Source organism: Mesoplodon densirostris, chromosome 17, assembly GCF_025265405.1.
Source record: "Mesoplodon densirostris isolate mMesDen1 chromosome 17, mMesDen1 primary haplotype, whole genome shotgun sequence".
NCBI classification, from domain to species: Eukaryota; Metazoa; Chordata; class Mammalia; order Artiodactyla; family Ziphiidae; genus Mesoplodon; species Mesoplodon densirostris.
Genome location: NC_082677.1, coordinates 61962152 through 61985106, shown reverse-complemented (window position 1 = coordinate 61985106; position 22955 = coordinate 61962152). Strand labels below are relative to the sequence as shown.

General features: G+C 39.0%; 1 protein-coding gene across 1 annotated transcript in view; it reads right to left on the bottom strand.

The window, feature by feature from the left end:
• Positions 1 to 22955, bottom strand: part of GPC6 (glypican 6) — a 1080358-nt gene that overhangs the window by 796942 nt on the left and 260461 nt on the right. Inside the window, exon 2 of the mRNA XM_060080058.1 lies at positions 5925 to 6083. Within this exon, the coding sequence (XP_059936041.1) occupies positions 5925 to 6083 (159 nt within the window). The remainder of the gene's footprint in view (positions 1 to 5924; positions 6084 to 22955) is intronic.

The following is a 22955-nucleotide window of genomic DNA, read 5'->3' as shown; positions in this document are numbered from 1 at the left end:
CTCTTGCCAATTCTAAGCTAGGTCCAAACTCCACCATGAGAAGAACGTAGGCAGAGAGCTGCTTCCCAAAGACGTCTAGAACAGACCAGACCAAATCCGTGGTTCAGAGGCAGGCCTAGCTGAGCACAAGCCAGAATAGCCAAACTCCAGCCAACCCAAAGATGCCTTCAAGGAAAAAGACACGTTTCTTGTTTATGCCCTGAAATGTTGTAGTTAGTTGTTACAAAATGGATACAGGACCAAAAACATTTCTACAGGTTATCTACATCATAAATGTAGGCCAAATGTCAATAAAGTAACATTGTTAGGGGAAAATCAATGGTAACTATGTTTGCATGTCCCAAGGACTCTGTGGACATGCTAACAAAATCTCTGGTGCCTGTCACCTCTAACCATCACCACCTTAAGTCACTCTTTAAGGGTCCTGTGTGTCCCATCTTCCAAAAGTCTTCTCTGGTGCCTCTCAGTAAAATACTTGACTCCTTCCTTTCTGTTTCCATTGGACTTCTACTTTATGGCATAGTCCATTCTGCTTCCTTAGTGTTACTTTTATACTTATGTCTCCCCAACAAGGTATACTCTGTGACAGACTGACCATATTTTAGTCACTATTAGTCATCTTTGTATCTGCTATACACTTAGTTAAGTGCCTTCTATACAGTAGGTTCTGAATAAATGTTTCCAAATTGAAATCTCACTCACACACACACACACATATACATCACCCATGTGACAGGAAGTACAGAAGATTCTACTACCATAAGGAAAACAACTTAGGAATTTTTGCTTCTCAAATAAGTGTATTCTGTAAGAAAATTAGACCATATTTTAAAGATATTATTACATTATTGTCATCTCTACAATATATAGATGAGAAGTGATATTTAAAAAGAAAACACAAGCAGATCTGCAGCACAAAAATATTATGCCACCGTGTATAAATTATTCCCACGTTCAGTAAAAATGAGAATTCTGAGGGTGTTACCATGGAATAAGTTCTTTGGGAGGATTGAAATTACTGCTCAACTTTTTTTTAATTTGCTTTTAAAAATATACTTGCTGCCAAAATCTCCAGACAAATGTATATCATTAAAATACATAAATAAAAACCAGGAAGGAAAGTAAAATAATAAGACCAAGAACATACTAAACAAAAAACCTCATATCGAGCTTCAGATGTGAATAAATACCAGCTCAAATAAATCTGAAGAAAAAACTGCCAAAATAAAATATCACTTCAACTAAATTTTCCTGTCTCTGAATAATCTATACTCCATACAGGATTCTGGAGAATAGGGTACTGGTGCCTACATCGAAAGAGAAGCTACCAGGGCTTCATGAGGTGAGAAAAATAAATAATATGCCCTCATTGATTTAATAACATTTTTTTTTGCACAAAACACTCACGTCCCTTAATTTAGGGACAACCTTCAATGGAATAAATATATGGCTAGATTCCAAAAATATGGCCAGATTCTTTTCCAAAAATATGGCTAGATTCTTTACCCACCAATATCACTCTTTCCTTGTTAAAAGAATATCAGTAACTTTTAGCCAGTGTCCACTCAAAACAAATAAAAGCTGAGTTAGAATTTCAACTGAATATCGACTTGCTATCACATTACTATTTATAAATCTGATGTAAGTCAAGAGCATCAAGTTACAGTCTTGGTTTCATCTTTCTTGGTGGAAACTTGGCAAGTCATTTACTCTCTCCAGGCTCCAGGTTCCTTGAGGGCTGGACTATATTTAGACGGGTAATTTTCTTTTTTTAAGGGAAAAAAAAAACAAACAAAACATCTCTTTCCACTTTTCTCTGTAAGACATTTCCACCTCCTCCCCACAATTAATGGGACAGAACCGGCAGCGAGAGACAGAGGAAAAGATGTGGCTGATGGTGAAATCTCAGTGCATTTGGGAGCTGGAGAGCTCGAGAGAGATTATGGGGTAGTTACAGCTCAGAGCAAGGATCCAGGAGTGCTCAGCCTGGGACGGGATGCTGACTCTGCCATTGAGTGTCTGTGTGGCTTTGCCCTGCAATTCACTTCTGTTAAGTAGGTTACCATCTGTAATGGGCAAGGAACATGGCCAGATGTTGCCTATTATTACCATTAATATTATCAGAGTATTGGATTGTTCTCCATTTTCCTAGGATCCTAACAAATTAGCCACTTAGAAGCATGACAGCCATTAGGATTTAGATACAAATACCAATAGGACAGGTCAGACAGTTACTAAACACAAAAATGCTAGGAAAATGAGTGGATACACAAAGATGTCACTTTTTCTGTATCTTTATATGATTCGTTCATTTGTTTATGTACTTCTGGCTGTCTGGGGTACTTGGCAGAGGTGAGAAAGGCAAGAAGTAAGGCAACAGAGTTGTGATTATTCTTCCAGGTGTACCTGGCTGGGTCTTCATCCATAATTTTAACCACTGGGTGTGTTAGAAAACCTGGGCTTGGCTACAGAGCAAATTGAGAGCATCCCTGTGTATTCTGAGGGAACATTTGCGGTGGCCAGGCCCTGGCCAACAGGTGAGGGGCTTGCAGGGATGTGTAACGGCAGTCAGAGGTGGAGATTTGGCCAGAAAAGGGAGAACAAACAAACAAATAAAAACCTTGTAAGACACTTGGAAAAGTACCAGTGCCAAGAACATAAACTTTTATTTTATATATATTCATCATATTTCAACTCTATGTTTAAAAAGAAAAAAGCTACTCAGCTATAAGGAGATTCTCTGCCAAAGAGTGGAAATTTCTGCAACTGATATTATATAGTTTTTCAATTCACTGCCTCTCAGCTACCCTTTTTTTTCTATTTATTGCCTCTCAGCCACACATTTTGGCTAATGGGGGTATGGAGTAAAGCTGGGCCATTTAAGCAAGTTAGGGAAAATTCATATTCATACAGGTTTAGCTTCTGACCATGAAATGAATATTTATAAATTTATATAGCATCTTCTAAATATTACTAAAGATATTCATAGAAAATGGGAAAGAATATGACAATAAATATAATGTTATGTTCTGTTACATGTTTTTGAATTTCAAATTTTAAAAGTCACCTCTGCCACAAAATGCAAGCTAAATGGAATCAAAACATTTCTAGTATAATAAGGAATGCCAGGACTATAGACTAATGATTAACAGTGATTGAATCTAGCCTCTCTGAATAGAGTATGGACTAAATCACGTATATTAGGTGCAATTTAAATAGCTGCTGTACTTATTGAAAATAGGAAGGAAAGTGGTCACCTTCTCATATGATACAGTCATCTTTCATATAATAAAGAACACATAGCCAACAAAGACCTGTAAAATCCAGATGAGAAATCAAGATCTCTGAGAAAGTGGGACCAGAGGCAGAAAGTCAAAATGAACACACTGGATCAAGAGATCCCAGCAATAATGCAAAATGCCCCACAGAATAGGAAGCTACTAAAAATAAACCTAAACCAGAGGCAGAAAGTCAAAATGAACACATTGGATCAAGAGATCCCAGCAATAATGCAAAATGCCCCACAGAATAGGAAGCTACTAAAAATAAACCTAAAGTCTCTCAAAACATCATTGGTCTCATCTGGGAAAATAAAACTCAGAGGGTAACATTCCACAGCTGATCCCAGACAGGGCTCCTCTGCACGCCAACTGATAGTCATCAATAAATGCCACGAGGAAGTGGTTAAAGAAAGGTAAGGGAACAAATGGAAAACTGCCCACATGAATGCACCAGTGTTCCTGAAAGGTGACTTAGCAGGATCACCTTTGTGGGATAAGAAGATAAATCATACAATTGCATGGCTGACCTTCATGAAATTGCCTAATGAAAGATCAGAAATTATAATGGTGACTTTTTAATTTATATATTTTTATAGCTTTTTAAAGATAGCTTTTCACAAGCTGAGCTCACCAGGATCACATTTAGATTTTTTTTTTAAAAGTCTAGCTGAAAGCTTCCTTGAAAAAAATCTTAACTTCTCTCCCATCCCAGCCTAACGCAACTACAATGAAATGCACTATTGTTAGAGGATTCATCACCCTCTACATCAGATTGAATCTTAGCAGAATCAATGTCCTGCCAAACCAATTGACATAATACCCCTAAGTACATTAGAATAATTTAAAACGCACCTGTACAGAGAGAGAAAGACAGAGAGAGAGATAGAGACAGAGAGAGGGAGAGAGAGAGAGAGAGACAGACACACACACACAAAGAGAGAGTGGATTCTTTAGTAAGAATAATGAGATCTGGGGTTACCAATTATAAATTCAAAAATATTGAAAGTCATTGATAGAAGAATACAGGAAGTACCTGGCTCAGTCTTGCTGAATAGCTTTACTCATTAAAAAATACAAAATCAACTCCCCATAAATCTACCTTAAGTCTAATATTTTTATTTAAAGGAATATATATTATGTACTGTGAATACTGCTCTGGAATTATTCCTACTTAATTTTGGAGCACAGCTTTATAAAAGCCCTAGGAGTTGTTTTCTAAAGACGTAGGTAGAAGTCAGAAGCAGCCGATCACCCTCACTTGCTTTTTGTAACAAAGAATAAGACCTTTCAATTTGCCTCAGTTTGAACCGATACATTATAGTTCCTCAAACACGGAGCCCCTTCAGGGGCTCCTGAAGGTCACTGGATTTGTAATCTGTCAATCAAGGCCAACTCCCAAGTATTCCTAGTTGCATTCAAGGGAACAACATTTGCAGCATCACTTCTAAATAAAGTTATTTTCATATACATCCACATATAAAGTTGAACACAGAGCGAGAGGCAGAGGAAGAATGTGAAGATGCTGAAACATACTTGCAAAAATATAAGTCCCTTTACTTACACGGAAAATGTCACATTATCTTGAGTACTCAAACACCACCAGGTGGACCTGCCTTTTAGAACCTGGAGGACTGATTTAAAGAAAATGGTGTGGCCAGTTTAAAACAGCAATGAAACAGAACATTTTGCCTACTACAGAGAGTAAAAAAAAAAAAAAAAAAACAAGAAAAAAAGAACTTTGGCAAGGTTTTTCTGAACTGGCTTTGTTGTGCATTGATTGGAAAGGCTGGAGGAAATGAATGAAGGTTCTGTTGCCCTCGGGCAAATTCCTAAGACCAAAGGAGCACAAGGAAGGGTCCCTACAATTTGCAAGTCTGGTTTACAATGAGCCATAGTAAGGTGCATTCATTTCACAGAGCACTGACAACTTTCACCACCTAAGAATAGTATCTTTATCGTTTTTATTGTTCATTCAGTTGATAAAAGTCAGATCGCTTTTGAATATCTTTCTGAGGCTTGGATGGGAAAATTCAATGCTGAAAACCTGGTAATAATGACTTTCTTTGTGCTAATACAAAATGTTTGTTTAACAAATAGAATACAGAAATGCAGTCGACTGCTTATTATCATGAAATAAATGAAGGGTCTAAACCTTCTGCTGGATGCATTGCAACTACAATATAAAATGTAGTTATACTATAGGAAGGGAAAACTCTAAAATAAAGGAGTCTGTGTCACTGGGCACTTTAAAACAAGCCTGTCCTCTTAAAAGTGATGTTTTATTTCAAATAATTTTAAATGACATTTAATGACTTCAAAGCAAATCCCTAGATGGAAACTGAAGACAAGCTATGGTGGGACAAAACCTGACTTAGAATCACTCTCATAATGAAAACGTCAGCCAAACCATTCAGAACAAATCTCACAGGCGAACCACAAATGCCAAACAGCGCTTTGTTAACTCAGGTTTTTTCCAATAAAAATTGTCAAGAGCGCTCATGCCATTTCTAAAAATAGACACAGTTATAAATGTTTGAGAAGGAGAGAAAAGCTTCCACTTAAAAAAATGTTTTTCATATAATATCAAGAATCTCGCATCGCAAAGCGCACCCAGAACGACGAGAAATAAAAACTGTCACCTACCGTCAAATTTCTTGTGCCTGGACACGAAGGTGGTGCGCACGAAGTGACTCGTCTCCTCCACCAGGTTTTCAAACTCCAGTTTGCTTTGCTGGCTTAGCTTGTCTTCCATTTCCGTGGTGCAGCACGTGTACTCCTGAGGACAGATTCTTAAGTGTTCCCCTGCAAGAAGTAAGTAAACGTCAGTATGGAGTTCAGGGAGTTTGCTTCTTTGACATTTCCCTCAAATCCTGGGGTCCTCGTTCCACCAGCCCCCCAGCCCTCCCCATGAACTTTCATCTGGGCCTCAGCGTATCTAACCTTCCAAATACTCCAGACTGAAGTTGAACCCACCCCATGGTTTGAATGTCTATGACCCCCCAAAATTCATATGTCGAATCCTAACCCCCAAGGTGATGGTATTAGGAGATGGGGCCTTTGGGTGGTGATTAATCATGAATGGGATTGGTGCCCTTCTAGAAGAGACCCCAGAGAACTAGTTTGTCCCTTCTGTCACTTAGGGACACAGTCAAAAGATGGGGTCTGTGAAACAGGGAGCAGACCCTCACCAGACACTGAATCTACCAGTGACATGATCTTAAACTTCCCAGCCTCCAGAACTGTGAGAAGTAAATGTGTGCTGTTTATAAGCCACCCAGTTTATGGTATTTCTGTTGTAGCAGCCCAAAGGGACTAAGAGACCTGACATTTAGTTCCAGCCCCTGTCATGTAAGTGAAGGTACATTAAAGACCCCAGAAGACCACGACGATTTTCCTGCTTTCCTTTGAAATGTACCAAGTAATGCCGAGTGACAAGAGATGCAATACAGTTATACATGTGCTTATCTTTGGAAACCTCAAGTGAGGCAAGAGACATTCAGCCCCATCACCATAGTCTGTGAGACAGCCAAGAAAAGATGGCAACCATTCGCTGTGTTCTGTTTCTGCTCGTCCGACCGTCAGAACGCATCAGCTTTCCTCCCAGTGAAAGCAAGTGTGATTTTAATGGCTGGACTCCTGTGCCACTTGTTCCCTCGGTTAACATTTCTTGTCAGAGAGAAAATGTTCTCCTGCAAGGAGGAAGGCACTGATGGGTTTAATTAATGCTTATGTTGTATGGAAATGTAAAGCAAAAGGTAATGAAAGTCTTGGGCTTAATTCAATAGATTTATCTCTCAATATACTGGGCCACTTCTTTTGACAATATTGCTTTCTTCGGTGCTATTTGCAAGTGGAAGCCAAGCCCTTGCTTCATGAAATTAAAATGGTCTGTTATTGCATAAAATGTGAATTTCCAATTGATTCAGCTCCGTCAGTGTCAAAAATGTTTAACAGAGCCAGCAGAAGGAAGAAGGAAAATCCATCCAACATCTTGCTAAATAAAACCAACAAATTGTTCCTGTGATTAAAATCACTGTAGGGCATGGAAAATACAAATGAACGAGTACTTGATGTGATGATTATAATTCATTTATAATGTTTAACAGTACTTATATAAAATTATGTCCCCATGACCCTGTTTGAAGTATAGGGTGTCTGTTTCATGCACTTGGATGCTTTAGTGCCTACTTAAAACAACCCCAGAATAAAAAAGAATCATGGGTCTGTATTAAAGTTAGATCTTATATAATTCCTGGAAGGGAAGGAGACCACAAAATATCTTAGGTATATATTTTTTTAAAAGGAAAGGAAAATGCATTGTACTTGAGAATGATAAACATCAAATTCAAGATAATGGTTTCCTCCCAGGAGGAATTAGGATTTGAGAGAAACGCTCAAATACTTTTATCTATAATCTTTTATTTCATAAGTTGCTTGATATTTACATGGTGTTTATTATATTACTATCATTCCTCTTTTATACATTTAAAATATTTTTAATAAAAACTTGGAAATATGTCATTAGAAAGTAATAGCCACCACAGTGGTGACAGAAAGGAGGGCAGGGGGTAGATTTTCAGAAAGAAAAAACAAGCTGCCCTTAAGATTCGGAAGCCAGCCTGCCCGGTACCCACAGCCAGGTCACCATAACTATTACACCTAAACAACCTCACAGAACACCCACCTCAGACAAGATTACCCTGAGACCAGGATGAAATGAGACAAAGCAAGGCCACATCAAAATTTTGTCTCAGGGACTTCCCTGGTGGCACAGTGGTTAGGAACCCGCCTGCTAATGCAGGGGACATGGGTTCGAGCCCTGGTCCAGGAGGATCCCACATGCCACGAAGCAACTAAGCCCGTGCGCCACAACTACTGAGCCTGCACTCTAGAGCCCGTGAGCCGCAGCTGCTGAGCCCGTGTGCCACAACTACCGAAGCCCGTACACCTAGAGCCTATGCTTCACAGCAAGAGAGGCCACCGCAGTGGGAAGCCCACACACCGCAAGGAGTAGCCCCCACTCGCCGCAACTGGAGAAAGCCTGCGCGCAGCCAGGAAGACCCAATGCAGCCATAAATAAATAAATAAATAATTTTTAAAAATTGTCTCAGCACAGACAGAAACAAGGTGATTGTGCCATCCCCAAAGTACTGAACACCTTCTCTCTCAGGCAAAATGAGCCTCTGTACTTCTTTACCTTTTACAGATTGATCTTCATCCTAGTCTCCCTCCTTGCTGGTCACATTTATTGAGATACATTATTATAGAATTACCTCTGCTTTCTGACAGCCTCCGATCTAGGGTGAAGCCCTGCTTCTTGGAACCCTTCCCAACATCACCTACCCAAATCCAAATCCTACAGAAGATTCTGTTGAAGTCCCTCTTACTGAGAAACCCTTTGGTTCTCCATGGTGTATCCTCACTTCCTGCATCGAGTGGTAACTCAACTTGTTCAACTACAGGTGTGCTCCTGATGAGTTCCTATTTGAAGGTATTGACCACGCCAGAAAGAGATGGGATAGAACAATGTGAATTTTGCAATTTTCCCACATGTGATTCTGATACATCCCATTGAGAAAAGTAGTTCTAGAGTTGAAAACACTGGGAAGGAGTAAGTATGGCTTTATCAAAAGCAAATGGTCCACAAAACACTAATTTTCTTTTTATAAAATACCAAGGCTAACTGATAAGAGCAACTCTCTTTTTCCAGATTAAATGGATATTTAATATTAACAACTTTACAGAATGTTCCTTTCCCTGACCTGTTATAAACCATTTTCTTAAATCCCCCTACTCTGTTTCCTATTTCCCCCTACTCCATTTCCTACTATATTATGCACAAATGAAATGTCCATTTCTCAAGATTTAGTACATCAGGACTGCATTCTACTTCTGAATCATTACAACTGAGTTTACAACAAAATGCATGGGACTTCTGGTGAAAAACTGACCAAAAGAAAATAAACATTTTATGACCTGAGGGAAATAGTTGTATTTAGGATATTTGTGGAAGAAACCCTGTGGATCTACATTCATGAAATTAGATTGGATTGGAGGTCTGATAATCTCTAATCACTCCAAGAAAATCAGTATTTTATGGCAAGTGATAAAAAGAGAAAGATACTTCTTAGTGGGACATATTTAAACCAAATTTATTTCTTGTGTGTGTGTATGTATAGTCATGGAAATATATGTAAGAGGCTGCCTTATTAATTCAAAGCAGTGTTAGATTTTTTTAATTGAACTAAAGTGTCCTTAAGAAGTCAACTCATGTCTCCTCCTCTGTACGGGTCCCTGGCAGAGAGATAATGAAAGAGACAGAGAGACAGAGATAAAAAAGATGGAGAGAGAAAGTGAACACATGGGGAGATCACCAGAATGTTGAAGAATCCTTCTATAGGAAGAGTAACTCTTTGGTGCAAAGCTCTTGTTAGAGTTCCTAGGAAAAGACCACGATGATGTCCCCAAACACACAGGACCAGCGCCCATGAAACCTGTGGTCCATTGAGACAGCCTTGCTTCCTTGCTAACACATCACTAGGTAAGAAGGTTGTGGAGGAATTAAACTCTTGAACAGCTCCTCTCTTCCCCTAATTTGAGGCCACTGCTAACTGCCAAAACAACCTGATGACTTTGAATAGCCAAAAAGACTTAGGACAACTCGACAACTTGTTGTGAGTAGGTTCATTTATTTATTTTAGTTTTGGCCCTAGAACAGGGGTGTGCAAACCATAGCCTCTGGGCCAAATCCAGCCTACCATATGTTTTTGTAGGACCTGTGAGCAAAATGGTTCTAAAAAACCAAAAGAATGATATTTTGTGCTATGTGAAGTTTTACAAAATTCCAATTTAATTCTCCATAAATAAAGTTTTTTTTAATTTTTTATTAAAGAATAGTTGATGTACAGTATTATGTTACAGGTGTACAATATAGCGATTCACAATTTTTAAAGGTTATGATCCATTTATAGTTATTATAAAATATTGGCTATATTCCCTGCAATGTACAATATATCCTTGTAGCTTATTTTATACATAATGGTTGGTACCTCTTAATCCCCTACCCCTATGTTGCCCCTCCCCCCTCATAAATAAAGTTTTATTGGAAAACAGTCCCACCTACTCATTCATGCCTTGTCTATGGCTGCTTTAGGGTTAGAACAAAAGAGTAGTTAGAGACCACAGGGCCTGTAACACCTGAAATATTGACTTTCTGAAATCAGACATGACAGCTACTTGGCTGTATAAAGAACTACCTCTCACCCTTCCTGTTCCAATTTCTCCGAAGATCAAGAATATGAAACTTTTCTCAGTTTAAATACTTCCTGACACTTAAGAGTATTTGTATTAACAATGGGATTCTTCCAAAGCTGTAATTTATGAGGAAGGAAAATGTGTTGTCCTTTTAGATTTTCCTACCCACACTCCTTTCTCAAATCCCCTTAGGTTCTCTAGATGTTATCTATTACATAACTAGATACAATATTTAGCTCAACTGGAGTACCACCAGGCACCTCCAAGATCACTAATAATAAAGATACTAAATAGCTGGTTCCAGGCAGAAAATGTGGGATTGAAACTATGATGACTGTACCCTGACATATCAAACATGTATTGAAAAATTTATGTGAAAATCATGATGATAGGTTCACATCCCGCAAGATGAGACACAAGGTCAGGAAATCAGCTTACACGGGTGCCTGCTTTCTTAGGGCACCTGAAGTTCATGCCAGTGAATTCCTGAATCCCTGTGTTTTTATAGAAATCTTCATTAGCTCTAAAATAAACAAAAGAAATCGAAAATGTGGAAGAAAGGCATTCCACCAGGAAGTTAGAGAGTGGGCAAAGGCTTGGGGACATACAATCAGACCATAAACTGTCATCTTTTTTCCAAGACAGAAGAGATGGGGCTGTTCCTCCTACATGTTCCTTTCAACTATGTGTCACCCTTTACAACGTCTTTCCCCAAATGTCTGCCCAGGTGTTTGTTTTCACTCCAAGATGCTGAGGTGACAGCAGAAATATGATTTCTGCCAGATCGAGCTCCCTCCAGGGATGGCCCAGGGTCTGAAAGCTGCCAGGAATAGACTTGGTGAGTGGCACGGTGGGAAAGAGCAGGAGACAGGAGGACCTCATTAACCACAGAAGTCAGCTTCTGTGGGTCGCCTGCAGGAGACTCTCTGCCCTTGGAGGTGTCACGCAGGGACCTCAGAATGCACATTCCAAATAAACAAACAACAAAAATGAAGTACCCTGAATGAGTCACATTTCACAGACTATAGACAAACTCTTGGCTTTTATAGTGTTTGGGAGTGTGGAGGGAAATTACTACCCTGGCACTTCCTAGAAGGTAAGTAGGAAATCAAAACACTTTAAAAAGTACAAAGAAGATGGCAAGGTCTCACAACACAGAGCACTTCAACGTCTGAACCTCCAAATACCATTTGATGAGAGTGCAGTACTTGTCTTAGACTTGGCCCTCTTCAGAGCATACGTTCTATGCCAAAGTTCTCTCATCCTTGAACTATTAAAATCCCCGCAGTCAATTAGCTGTGTCTGGTACCAAGCTAGAGTCTCCTCATCATTTGATATGTCACCTCAAATAACCAATCATTTCGTTCATCTAGTGCCTGGGACGTTGACTGGAGCAAAGAATCCAAGGAAACAGGTTTAGGGAAGGAAAATACCCTAAAGTAAGTGATCTTACAGCTAGAGTTTCTGATAGCTAAGAAAATTTAAATTGGAGTTAATAGTTCTGGATGGTTTTTGGTGTCATAAAGTTCCTATATGAGCTAATAAGAAGTGGCAGACCTTAGGAAAGCATTTTTCAAATGTATGTTCTAGTTCATTCTTTAAGTTCAAATTCCCCAAACCTCCAAATAAGCACTTCTTCAACATTTTTCATTGTGAAGCATTATTATAAATGATCCTTCCGTTTCGCAAAGGGTTGCTTTTCTTTAACAAAGTTGTTCAATACCATGATGAAAAATCTTCAAACTTTTACACAAGTTCTAAGAAATTCAATTCATGTTCAGTATACTTCAGTGGGTCTTATCACTCAAATCACCTATGATAGTGTCATCCTTGATGTTGTCAACTTGCTGATAAAGACTTTAAATACTAATGCTTTTAGTTATAAAATTTTCATGCTGCATTTTGTAAAAATAAATCCTTTGAGTGGCACCCATGAGTTAATTGTTTAAATCTGTTCCCAGAATTGCAGAGAAACAATTTCAAACATTCTGCTCTAGACGGTATTGATCCCACCTCCATAGATCTTCTGCCAATGATTTTGGTCTTTACCATTTCCTTGCTTCTGTTATTTAGAAAAGCTGATGGTCTGGAGGGTGAAGATGGGGCATAGAATAAAGAGTGGTTAGAATTAACAAGGGGTGAGGAGTCTGGGGGATAGAGAATGGGCACTGCTTGAATCAAGATGGTCTTACAGAGCATGCAGCAGCGACAGTGCCAAAAGTGATCTTTCCTTTTTCTCACATCTTACTTTGACTCAATATATTATAAAATTGTTAACTCTGTCAATAGTTTGATCATTTTTAAATAGAAGAGGTTTCTCCTTGTCTTAACATGACATATCTTACTTAATTCATACATGTAAAATTTTGAGACATTTTATGAAAGCACTGTCCTAACACAATTGTCAGTAATTTGTAAGTGTAGACACATACGTGTGCATACACATATACACACACAAGAATACATAGCATATTATTTCCCAGTATTTGTTTTAAAAAGTAAAGAATAGAAAGATTTCAGAAAAAAAAAATTATTTGCTGCAACTTGTCTTCTTTGGCATAGGAAATAGCTCAACAAAATTGTGGTTAAATTTCACAGGGACAACAGCAAATCTTAACAATGATGTGATTCCACAATTCAAAATATGCCACAAAATAGCCACTCAACTTATTACACCATTTTTTTGGTAAAAAATTAACGCAAAGCCAATGTAAAATGTAATCTCAAAGCTAACTGATGAATCACAGTGTTGTAGTTGACTATTCTAAATCCATAGGAGGAAGGATATTTAATAAGAGTAAAAGTTTTTTGAGCCTAGGTCACGGCAAAAGGGAAGAGATGAATTATTTTGTCATTCCTTGAGTTTTCTCAGCCTCTTCTCATTATATCTCTGAATCTTGTTGTCATGGATAAAGAAGATGTGGTACATATATACAATGGAATATTATTCAGCCTTAAAAAGGAATGAAATTGGGTCATTTGTAGAGACGTGGATGGACCTAGAGACTGTCATGCAGAGTGAAGTAAGTCAGAAAGAGAAAAACAAATATCGTATATTATCGCATATATGTGGAATCTAGATGATCTTATTTGCAAGGAAGAAATAGAGACACAGATGTAGAGAACAAACATATGGATACCAAGGGGGAAAGGGGGTGGGATGAATTGGGAGATAAGGATTGACATGTATACACTATTGATACTACGTATAAAATAGATAACTAATGAGAACCTACTGTACAGCACAGGGAACCCAACTCAGGGCTCTGTGGTGACCTAAACAGGAAGGAAATCCAAAAAGGAGGGGATATATATGTATAGCTGATTCACTTTGCTGTACAGCAGAAACTAACACAACATTGTAAAGCGACTATACTCCAATGAAAATTAATTAAAAAATTGTTTTAAGTATTAATATAATCAGAAAAACATTGGAGTGAGAAACGATCAAAAGGCACTACCCACCCCAGAGGTGTATTGAAAATGAACTGGGGAAAGATGGACAGTGGAATTAATGAGCGTGCTTTCCCAAGAGATTCACCTTCTGATAAATAGCCATCCTGATAAACTCAGCAGTCTCCCAAGGGGACCTTTCCTTTCCTACTCCTCTGAGAATTACATTCACCAGGTTGTATGTTCAATATAAAATGCTCATATAGGAAGCAGTTAAATGATAATAAAATCTCCTCAACATCCAAAAAGTTAATTTTTAGTTTCAAGATAGTTCTCTGAGAGTGAAGTCCAGTAAAGAAATCTTGATCTCACTATTTCTGTATTTCAAAATCAAACTGAAAGTTATCTAAGTAGGGAAAACCAGTTATAATCTGTAGGTGTCTGAGAACAAGATAACCAAAAAGCCAAGTCAAGGTATCGGAAACCCCACACCCTCATCTCCCCTTTCGTTGTGATGTACACCTATCTTTTTCTTACATTCTATGTGTATTATGTTTTCAAATGGCTACTAAGTTCTTCAGGATATAAATACTGAGTTGTTTGAATTTAACAAGAAGTAAAATAGTATTTCCTCTAGTCTAGGAGCATCATAGAAAAATTACAGTTTTGTGTCAATGTGGCTAGGCTATGGTATCCAGTAATTTAATGAAACATTAATCTAGGTGTTGCTGTGAAGGTATTTTGTAGATGTGGTTAAGATGTATGATTTTTAAGTAAAGGAGATTACCCTCTATAATTGGATGAGGGCGGGCCTCATGCAATCGATTGAAAGCCTTCATGAGCAAAAACTGAGGCTTCCCTGAGAAAAAAGAAATTCTGCCTTAAGACTGCAACATCAGCTATGAGTTTTCAGACTGCCTGTCTGCCCTACAGATTTCAGAACTGCCGGCCCCCCAATCACATCTCTTGAGCCAGTTCCTAAAAATACACCTCTCTCTCTCTGTGTATACACACACACACACACACACACACATATATGTAGGTTACACAGTGTGTGTGTATATATATACACACACACACTGTACACACATAAATATGTAGGTGGTATAGCATGTGTGTGTGTGTGTGTGTGTGTATATATCTCTATATATAGATAGAGAGATATATACCCTTGGTTCTGTTTCTCTGAAGAACCATGAGTGATACAGACACTAAGACTAAGAACTCCATGAACAGAGAACGTATGGAAACCTGTGTACTGGCTCTACTATCTCCTAAACCATCTACAATGGCACTTACTACGATTGGCCATGATTAACTGTTTACTAAAGTGTAGAAACATTGTTTATTCTTTTTTTTTCCCTTCTCAGTGCCCATCAATCCCAGTATCTGAGATATTGGAGATGGAGTCAGCGCTGTGTTGGCAAATGTTTAACAACCAGCTCTAGGTTTCTAAGGGGAGCCCCGATTTATCATTTGCCAATTTCCAAGGGATAAATACTCTCATTTCTAGTTACCAAAATGATGTTACTGAATTTCAAGTTGGGAACAGGTGTGTAGCAACACACCATCACATAACACTTCCTCCATACAGATATGAAGAACTCAAGAGTGTAACGAATAATAAAATGATTAGAAAGTGATAAATTTTGAGAATTTATTACCCTATTCTTTTTGTTTGTTTGTTTGTTTTGTTTTTTTGCGGTACGCGGGCCTCTCACTGTTGTGGCCTCTCCCGTTGCGGAGCACAGGCTCCGGACACGCAGGCTCAGCAGCCATGGCTCATGGGCCCAGCAGCTCCGCAGCATGTGGGATCTTCCCGGACTGGGGCACGAACCCGTGTCCCCTGCATCGGCAGGCGGACTCTCAACCACTGCGCCACCAGGAAAGCCCCCTATTCTTAATAATTAATTTAACTGTAAATTTATACAGTGTGGTTTTTAAATAATGACTGTGCCTAATAATAGGTTCCCAAAATTCCTGCAAATTTAAGTGAGTTCTCACTGGCTAGTATGTGCCAGTTCAGGTGCACCATGACATGAAGTTCAAGTACTGTATGTTGTTGGTTGCCTTTTTCTTTCAATTAGTTAAGTCCTCAAATTCAATTAAAATGACCCTAGACCAGTGGAATCTGCCATTTCCACAACCCACACTGACATCTATGTCAATGAAAATTGGCTCTTCCCAGCCATTTCCAGCTACTAACATACCGTAAAGAATTCCCCAGAGAGGCGAAAAGGAGTGAAATAGAGTAGTTATTTCAGGAACGTTGGAGAGTGGGGACCATGGCTAATAGGTATGCTTAAAGGAAAAGTCACCATGCATCACAAGCAGGGTTAATGTCACGAAAAGGTAAACCAAAGTGATTGACCCACATTTTGCAATTTTCATTCCCAGACTGTGGCTGCAATTCCAGGACACAGGGACAGAGTCCAGAAGGAAGCTGTTCCTCTATGCTACTGTTATGAAAGACCTAAGGTTCATTATCCCACAGCCATTTGCTCATACCCACTGCTATTATACCTCAAACCAGTCATTATGAGCCTGTCTTATTTACGTTTGTAGTACTCACTGTCCTAGCACAGCTTTTGGCACATGGAAAGTTCTGTAATAAATGACGAGGACATCTCTTTTGTTCTCTTCAGTCATTCATCCATCCATTCACTTATTCAATTACCATTTATAACACACAAGCAACAGGTTAAGTACTATGCTTGGTGCTAAGGGATAAGAAGAGACTGCTTAAGAAGCTTGGAGTCCAGCAAGGAAAGATAAATCTATGAATTAAGACTACCTTACAGATAAGCATAAGATCTATTGCAAAAAGCACATAATGCTCACCATTCAGTCACCTCCCAGCTGCTAAGGACTCTTACAGGCACAGCGTTAATTACAGAAGCTCTTTAATTGTAACTTTGCCTACTTAATCTCTAGGCAAGCAGTCGTGGTACTGTCTATCTTTCATGTTTCAATAGCAAGCAGGAACATCCAAGTAAAGGTTTCACCTGTTTCTCTCACTTCACCCTGGCTTGCATATCTTTCAAACCGCAGGACCTGAAATCATTTAGCACATGTCCACAAGCATTCAGGTTTTTTTTTTTTTTTTTTGCAGTACGTGGGCCTCTCACTGTTGTGGCCTCTCCCATTGCGGAGCACAGGCTCCGGACGTGCAGGCTCAGCGGCCACGGCTCACAGGCCCAGCCGCTCCGCAGCATGTGGGATCCTCCCAGACCGGGACACGAACCCGTATCCCCTGCATCGGCAGGCGGACTCTCAACCACTGTACCACCAGGGAAGCCCAGCATTCATGTTTAAAACAAATAGAGTATTTCAGAGCTCATCATATGAATTAAGGGTGTTTCTTGTGAAGGTTTTGCTACCGTTGTGTATAGTATGTATGCACTGCTTTGTAATTAACAATGTTATTTCTTATAGTACATTGTAGACAAAAAGTTTGGAAGCCAAAGTTCAATACTGTGTTGAAGCAATAATAAAGAGGGCAAAGAGCCAATTACTAATGCATACTTGTGAAACTATAAATAGTCAATGTTTCTTTAGATAGGTTGAACTGATACTATGAATGTTTTCTTCTGCGATAATATCAAGATGTCCTCCCTAGAAGTATTCTTAGAGATGTCTGAGACATCTTTACCATTCTTCCTAAAAAATTTTATACAGGCTTATTTTCCACTTGTGTTTCATAGACACATTGTCTTGGGACCCATAAGAGAGACCCATAGTTGCTAATCTAGAACACGCGGTTTTAAGTAGCACTGATAAATATGTTTGTTACCAGTTTCATGCCTGCTCACAATTCATTTGCCATGTTGTCTTAGGAATTGCCACAAAACTTCATATTCAAATGTTCAAAGATATCTACAATTCTACAGCCTGAATGGCATCATTATGGGCATGCTTGGTAAAAATCTAGTTGTACTGTTTTGAGACTGCTTGCCAAATCCAGGCACCAGTTCCACTTCCAGTTCACCAGTCACCAGTTCCCAGTGACCGTCTGCATGTCAACTGACGAGAGATGCTGACTTATGTCTCTCTTGTTCTGTAATCCATATGCATAAATCAAGCCAATTGCTGCCTACAAATTCATCCAGAGATGATGATGAATTTCAAGTTTATTGCAACTGTAATCCCATACCCGTGTTTGCTCACTCAAAGTTAGCAATTTTTACAATTGAATTTGGTGATCCTGTGGTGATATACAATAAACCAATCTTCAAAGGGCTTGTTTTTGACCCTGATAATAGCACATCAGCATTCTTAATAAATTATATGACAGCTCACTTGAGAACTTAGGATTTACTGTTCAGAGCGCAATGGCTGTAAACTAGTGCAGACCAATTTCGTAAAGGGGCTGAGGCTAGGTGAGAGTGATTAAGAACCTAATCAAATTGAACTGCATGTAAGCCAGTATGAAAAAGTATTTTTCTTTCCCATAAAATACTGCAATTTTAGTAGGCATCTATAAAAACCATGATTGCAACACTGATCATATCATATAAAGTAATAAAAGGCAAAGTGACTAGAAATGTTGGAAGATCTATGGTACAGTCTGTAAGTGTATATTTCTTTAAGTGTCTGCCTTTATGACAACGAAACTCCATAATATCTAACCTTTTACAACTCATAGAGCTATAAATTATTATAATTTATAATAATTACTTTAACTCCCACTAATCATTTAAGATGGATGCCCATAGGTAAATTTCACTCAGCCTCTTTTTCACAGGTGAGTGATGGGAGGCCTACAAAAAGGAGATAGTCCTTTCCCCCTGGTGTCACTTTTGCAATTAATAAAGGGCAAGAGATCTCTTTCTAAAATTTGTGTATGGGGACCTAGATTTTAACATGATACCACTTCAGATGCTATAATAAATCCCATCATCCTTTCCAACCTGGGGATTTAAAATGTCAGTGCTCAGATGACAGCGGTATAGTCAAGCATTATCATTCAAAAATTTTTGTGATTAAAGCCCAGCCATGGTTTTAAACCAAAAGGAGTATAGAACCTCAGAAGAGAAAGGAACAAAAACTCTCCTGAAATTAAAGCACATATCCCTATATATTTAAAGGAGAAATGAAAGACCAAATTGAATTTTAAAGAACATACTGCTTAAAGACAATTTAAAAATGCCTTTACATACTGTTTTAAAGAAGTACCTTATTTTTAACTTAAAACAGATCTCAATAGGAATAAAAACTCAATACTTAAGGGACACTAGGAATAATCACAGCCTTTTCTTCTTCATAGTCTCTTTTTTGGGAATATATTTCTCAGACTGGCCTCAAAGGAGGCAGAAATCGATAGTTTCCCATATCCTACAATGGACATGAAAACCACGTGTAGTGTTGCTTTTACCCAGCACTTAAAATCCAAACATGCAAAATAACTGATTAAATTGATTACATCAATATGATTTAATCTAAGGAAATACTTTATGTATCAGATTGGCTCCTTCAGAGTAAGACATTAGTGGAAAATGAGCTCGAATCAGGCCTTAGTTTTGATGAAAAGGCTAGAGTGGGATGATTAATCTTTGGAGGGCAGATATTGTTTCAAAATGTAACTTTCATCTATGTCTATGCATCCCCTCATAGTTATTGGTCATTAAGTTACATACTCTGTCGTCAGACTTCCTATATTAAATATTGCTGTATTAGGACAAGAGAAAATATACATAAGCACATGTGTAAACCATTGAGTACACATGGAAGATAGAAGTCCAACTTAGCCCAATTTACTATATAATAACAATATATGCATAAGTTCTTTGATCTGGGTTACTGAGTTTGTCTTCCCAGGACTTCTTCATAGTTCTTTGGGTCATATAATTTTGGGGAGTTCACACTCTTAATTCTTGAAAAATCCCCTGAATTTAAATAATTTCTCCTCCAAGAAATGTATTACTGTTCACCTTAATTGAGGTTAATCTAACACGTCCCACATAACTGCATTATTTTTTGGTCTGTGCATTTATTATAGTGTTCATTCCAATGCATCTGAGTTGCAGTTATTTATGGAGAAGTCTAATTTCCATTCATCTCTTGCCACACGCCTCCTTAAGTCCTGTGCCAAACACAAATATTGGAAGCACAAAATTATCATGCTCAGTTATACTCTGGACCTTGGCAATGCTATTCTCTCTAGATGGAAAGCTATGAGCTTCTCTTCTACACCTCTTCTTCTGCCCTCCATCCCTTCTCATCCATCAGGTCACAGCTTAAACACCACTTGTTCTGAGCCTTCCCAGACTCTTGAGTATAGATGAAGTGTCACTCCACTTCCTGCTGTCCCAGCACATGTGCACATGGCCCTGCATTATACTGCACTGCAATGACCAGTCTGTCCATCCATGTCCTTCTCAGGAGCACAGCCTGCTTGAGGGACAGGACTGTGTTTTCTTCATCAGCTGCACCTCTACTGCCTAGCTCAGTACCAGACCCATAATGACACCCAATATATTTTGGTTCAGCAAATAAATAAAATTAAAATTGACTCAGTAATGTAAGTAATGGATTTTGCACTAAGTAGAATACAAAAATATTAGGACACTTAGGTTGCTTTCATGTCCTGGCTATTGTAAATAGAGCTGCAATGAACATTGTGTGGATAAAGAAGATGTGGCACATATATACAATGGAATATTACTCAGCCACAAAAAGAAACAAAATTGAGTTATTTGTAATGAGGTGGATGGACCTAGAGTCTGTCATACAGAGTGAAGTAAGTCAGAAACAGAAAGACAAATACCATATGCTAACACATATATATGGAATCTAAAAAAAAAAAAAAGGTCATGAAGAACCTAGGGGCAGGATGGAAATAAAGACGCAGACCTACTAGAGAATGGACTTGAGGATACGGGGAGGAGGAAGGGTAAGTTGTGACAAAGTGAGAGAGTGGCATGGACATATATACACTACCAAATATAAAACTGATAGCTAGTAGGAAGCAGCCTCATAGCACAGGGAGATCAGCTGGGTACTTTGTGACCACCTAGAAGGGTGGGATAGGGAGCGTGGGAAGGAGGGAGACTCAAGAGGGAAGAGGTATGGGGATATATGTACATGTATAGCTGATTCACTTTGTTATAAAGCAGAAACTAACACACCACTGTAAAGCAATTATACTCCAATAAAGATGTTAAAAAAAGTATTTTTAGGGGCTTCCCTGGTGGCGCAGTGGTTGAGAGTCCGCCTGCCGATGCAGGGGACACGGGTTCATGCCCCGGTCCGGGAAGATCCCACATGCTGCGGAGCTGCTGGGCCCGTGAGCCATGGCTGCTGAGCCTGCGCATCCGGAGCCTGCGCTCCACAACGGGAGAGGCCACAACAGTGAGAGCCCTGCATAACGCAAAAAAAAAAAAAAAAAAAAAAAAAAAAAAAGTATTTTTAAATAAAATTTAAAAAACAAGAATATTAGGTTCACTCATAAAAAATTATTTAAGAGAATCATTGTTGAATCATGGCATATCTAGAAGGCAGCAAAGCTGGTGAAGGCCCCAGTAACAGTCACAAAAGTAAAGTCTGTACTAGTGATTTTTAAGTGGATTGAATCAAACTTCCTTTTTTTTTTAATTTATTTTTTTGGCTGTGTTGGGTCTTCGTTGCTGAGCGCAGGTTTTCTCTAGTTGCAGCGAGCGGGGACTACTCTTCGTTGCAGTGCCCAGGCTTCTCATTGCGGTGGTTTCTCTTGTTGCGGAGCACAGGCTCTAGGCACGTGGGCTTCACTAGTTGTGGCTTGCGGGCTCTAGAGCGCAGGCTCAGTAGTTGTGGCACACGGGCTTTGTTGCTCCGTGGCATGTGGGATCTTCCCGGACCAAGGATTGAGCCCGTGTCCCCTGAACTGGCAGGCATATTCTTAACCACTGCACCACCAGGTAAATCCCCAAACTTCCTTTTTTTAAATAATTAATTTGAACTCCCATTTACATTCCTTTATACAAATCTATTGGTAGTATAACTGTCCATACACATAATTTTTAATGAATATAATACCCCAACCGGAATCTAAAGGAGAAAATTTGAAAGTATGTCATCTTGGGCCATGGCTAAACTTGAGGTAAAAGAATAGTCCGGGGGTTTTCCCTGGTGGCGCAGTGGTTGGGAGCCCGCCTGCCGATGCAGGGAACATGGGTTCGTGCCCCGGTCCAGAAGGATCCCACGTGCCACGGAGCGGCTGGGCCCATGGGCCATGGCCGCTGAGCCTGTGCGTCCAGAGCCTGTGCTCCGCAATGGAAGATATTTGACCTACAAGTACTATCACTACAAACATAACAGTATAGATACAGACCAACAGTGGTACATTAGGCAAGCACATTAAGTATTACAAATGGCATAGCTCCCACTGATAAGATTTTCTGGAAAAAATGAACAGTTCTTGATAAAGATCTCCAAATGAAACAAACACAGCTTTCTCTTGGATTTACATCATAGTCATATTCTTAGAAAATTCAGAGTGTATTAATATTGCACAACAGTACTTCATGTTTCTAGTAAGATGGATTTAGGTTCTGGGCTTATTTCACTGTAAACCCAATTTTTTTTTCAGAGAATCTGATAGGATGTTTAAAAGTTGTGCAGGATGCTGGACAAGTCTGCATTTTGCAGGAAGCTCTCATTCATGGATGGATATCTCTTGGTAACTACCTACCAACTGCCAAGACTAGAATGTTCTAGAAGAGATATCTGCCCTGGAAGAGAGTTGGACTAAATGAACTTAATAGCCCTTTTAATGCTAGGATTCCTAAAATATTTTACATTCTTTATCTAGACAGAAGATATTTAAGGCAAATACATAAGTGTGAGTAGAGTGTGAACCATTGAGCTGAAACCACTGGTTCTTTTTTCATTCCTCAATTCACAACACCTGTACATTCATCCACTCGTTCTTTTAGTCATGTATTTGAGTGTCTGCTGTTACTTCCAAATAATTAACCACCTTGGAATTTTCTGCAGAAAATCAGCCTTGCACTCCAGTTTGAAAATCCCATTGATTGACCTCGAGCTCAA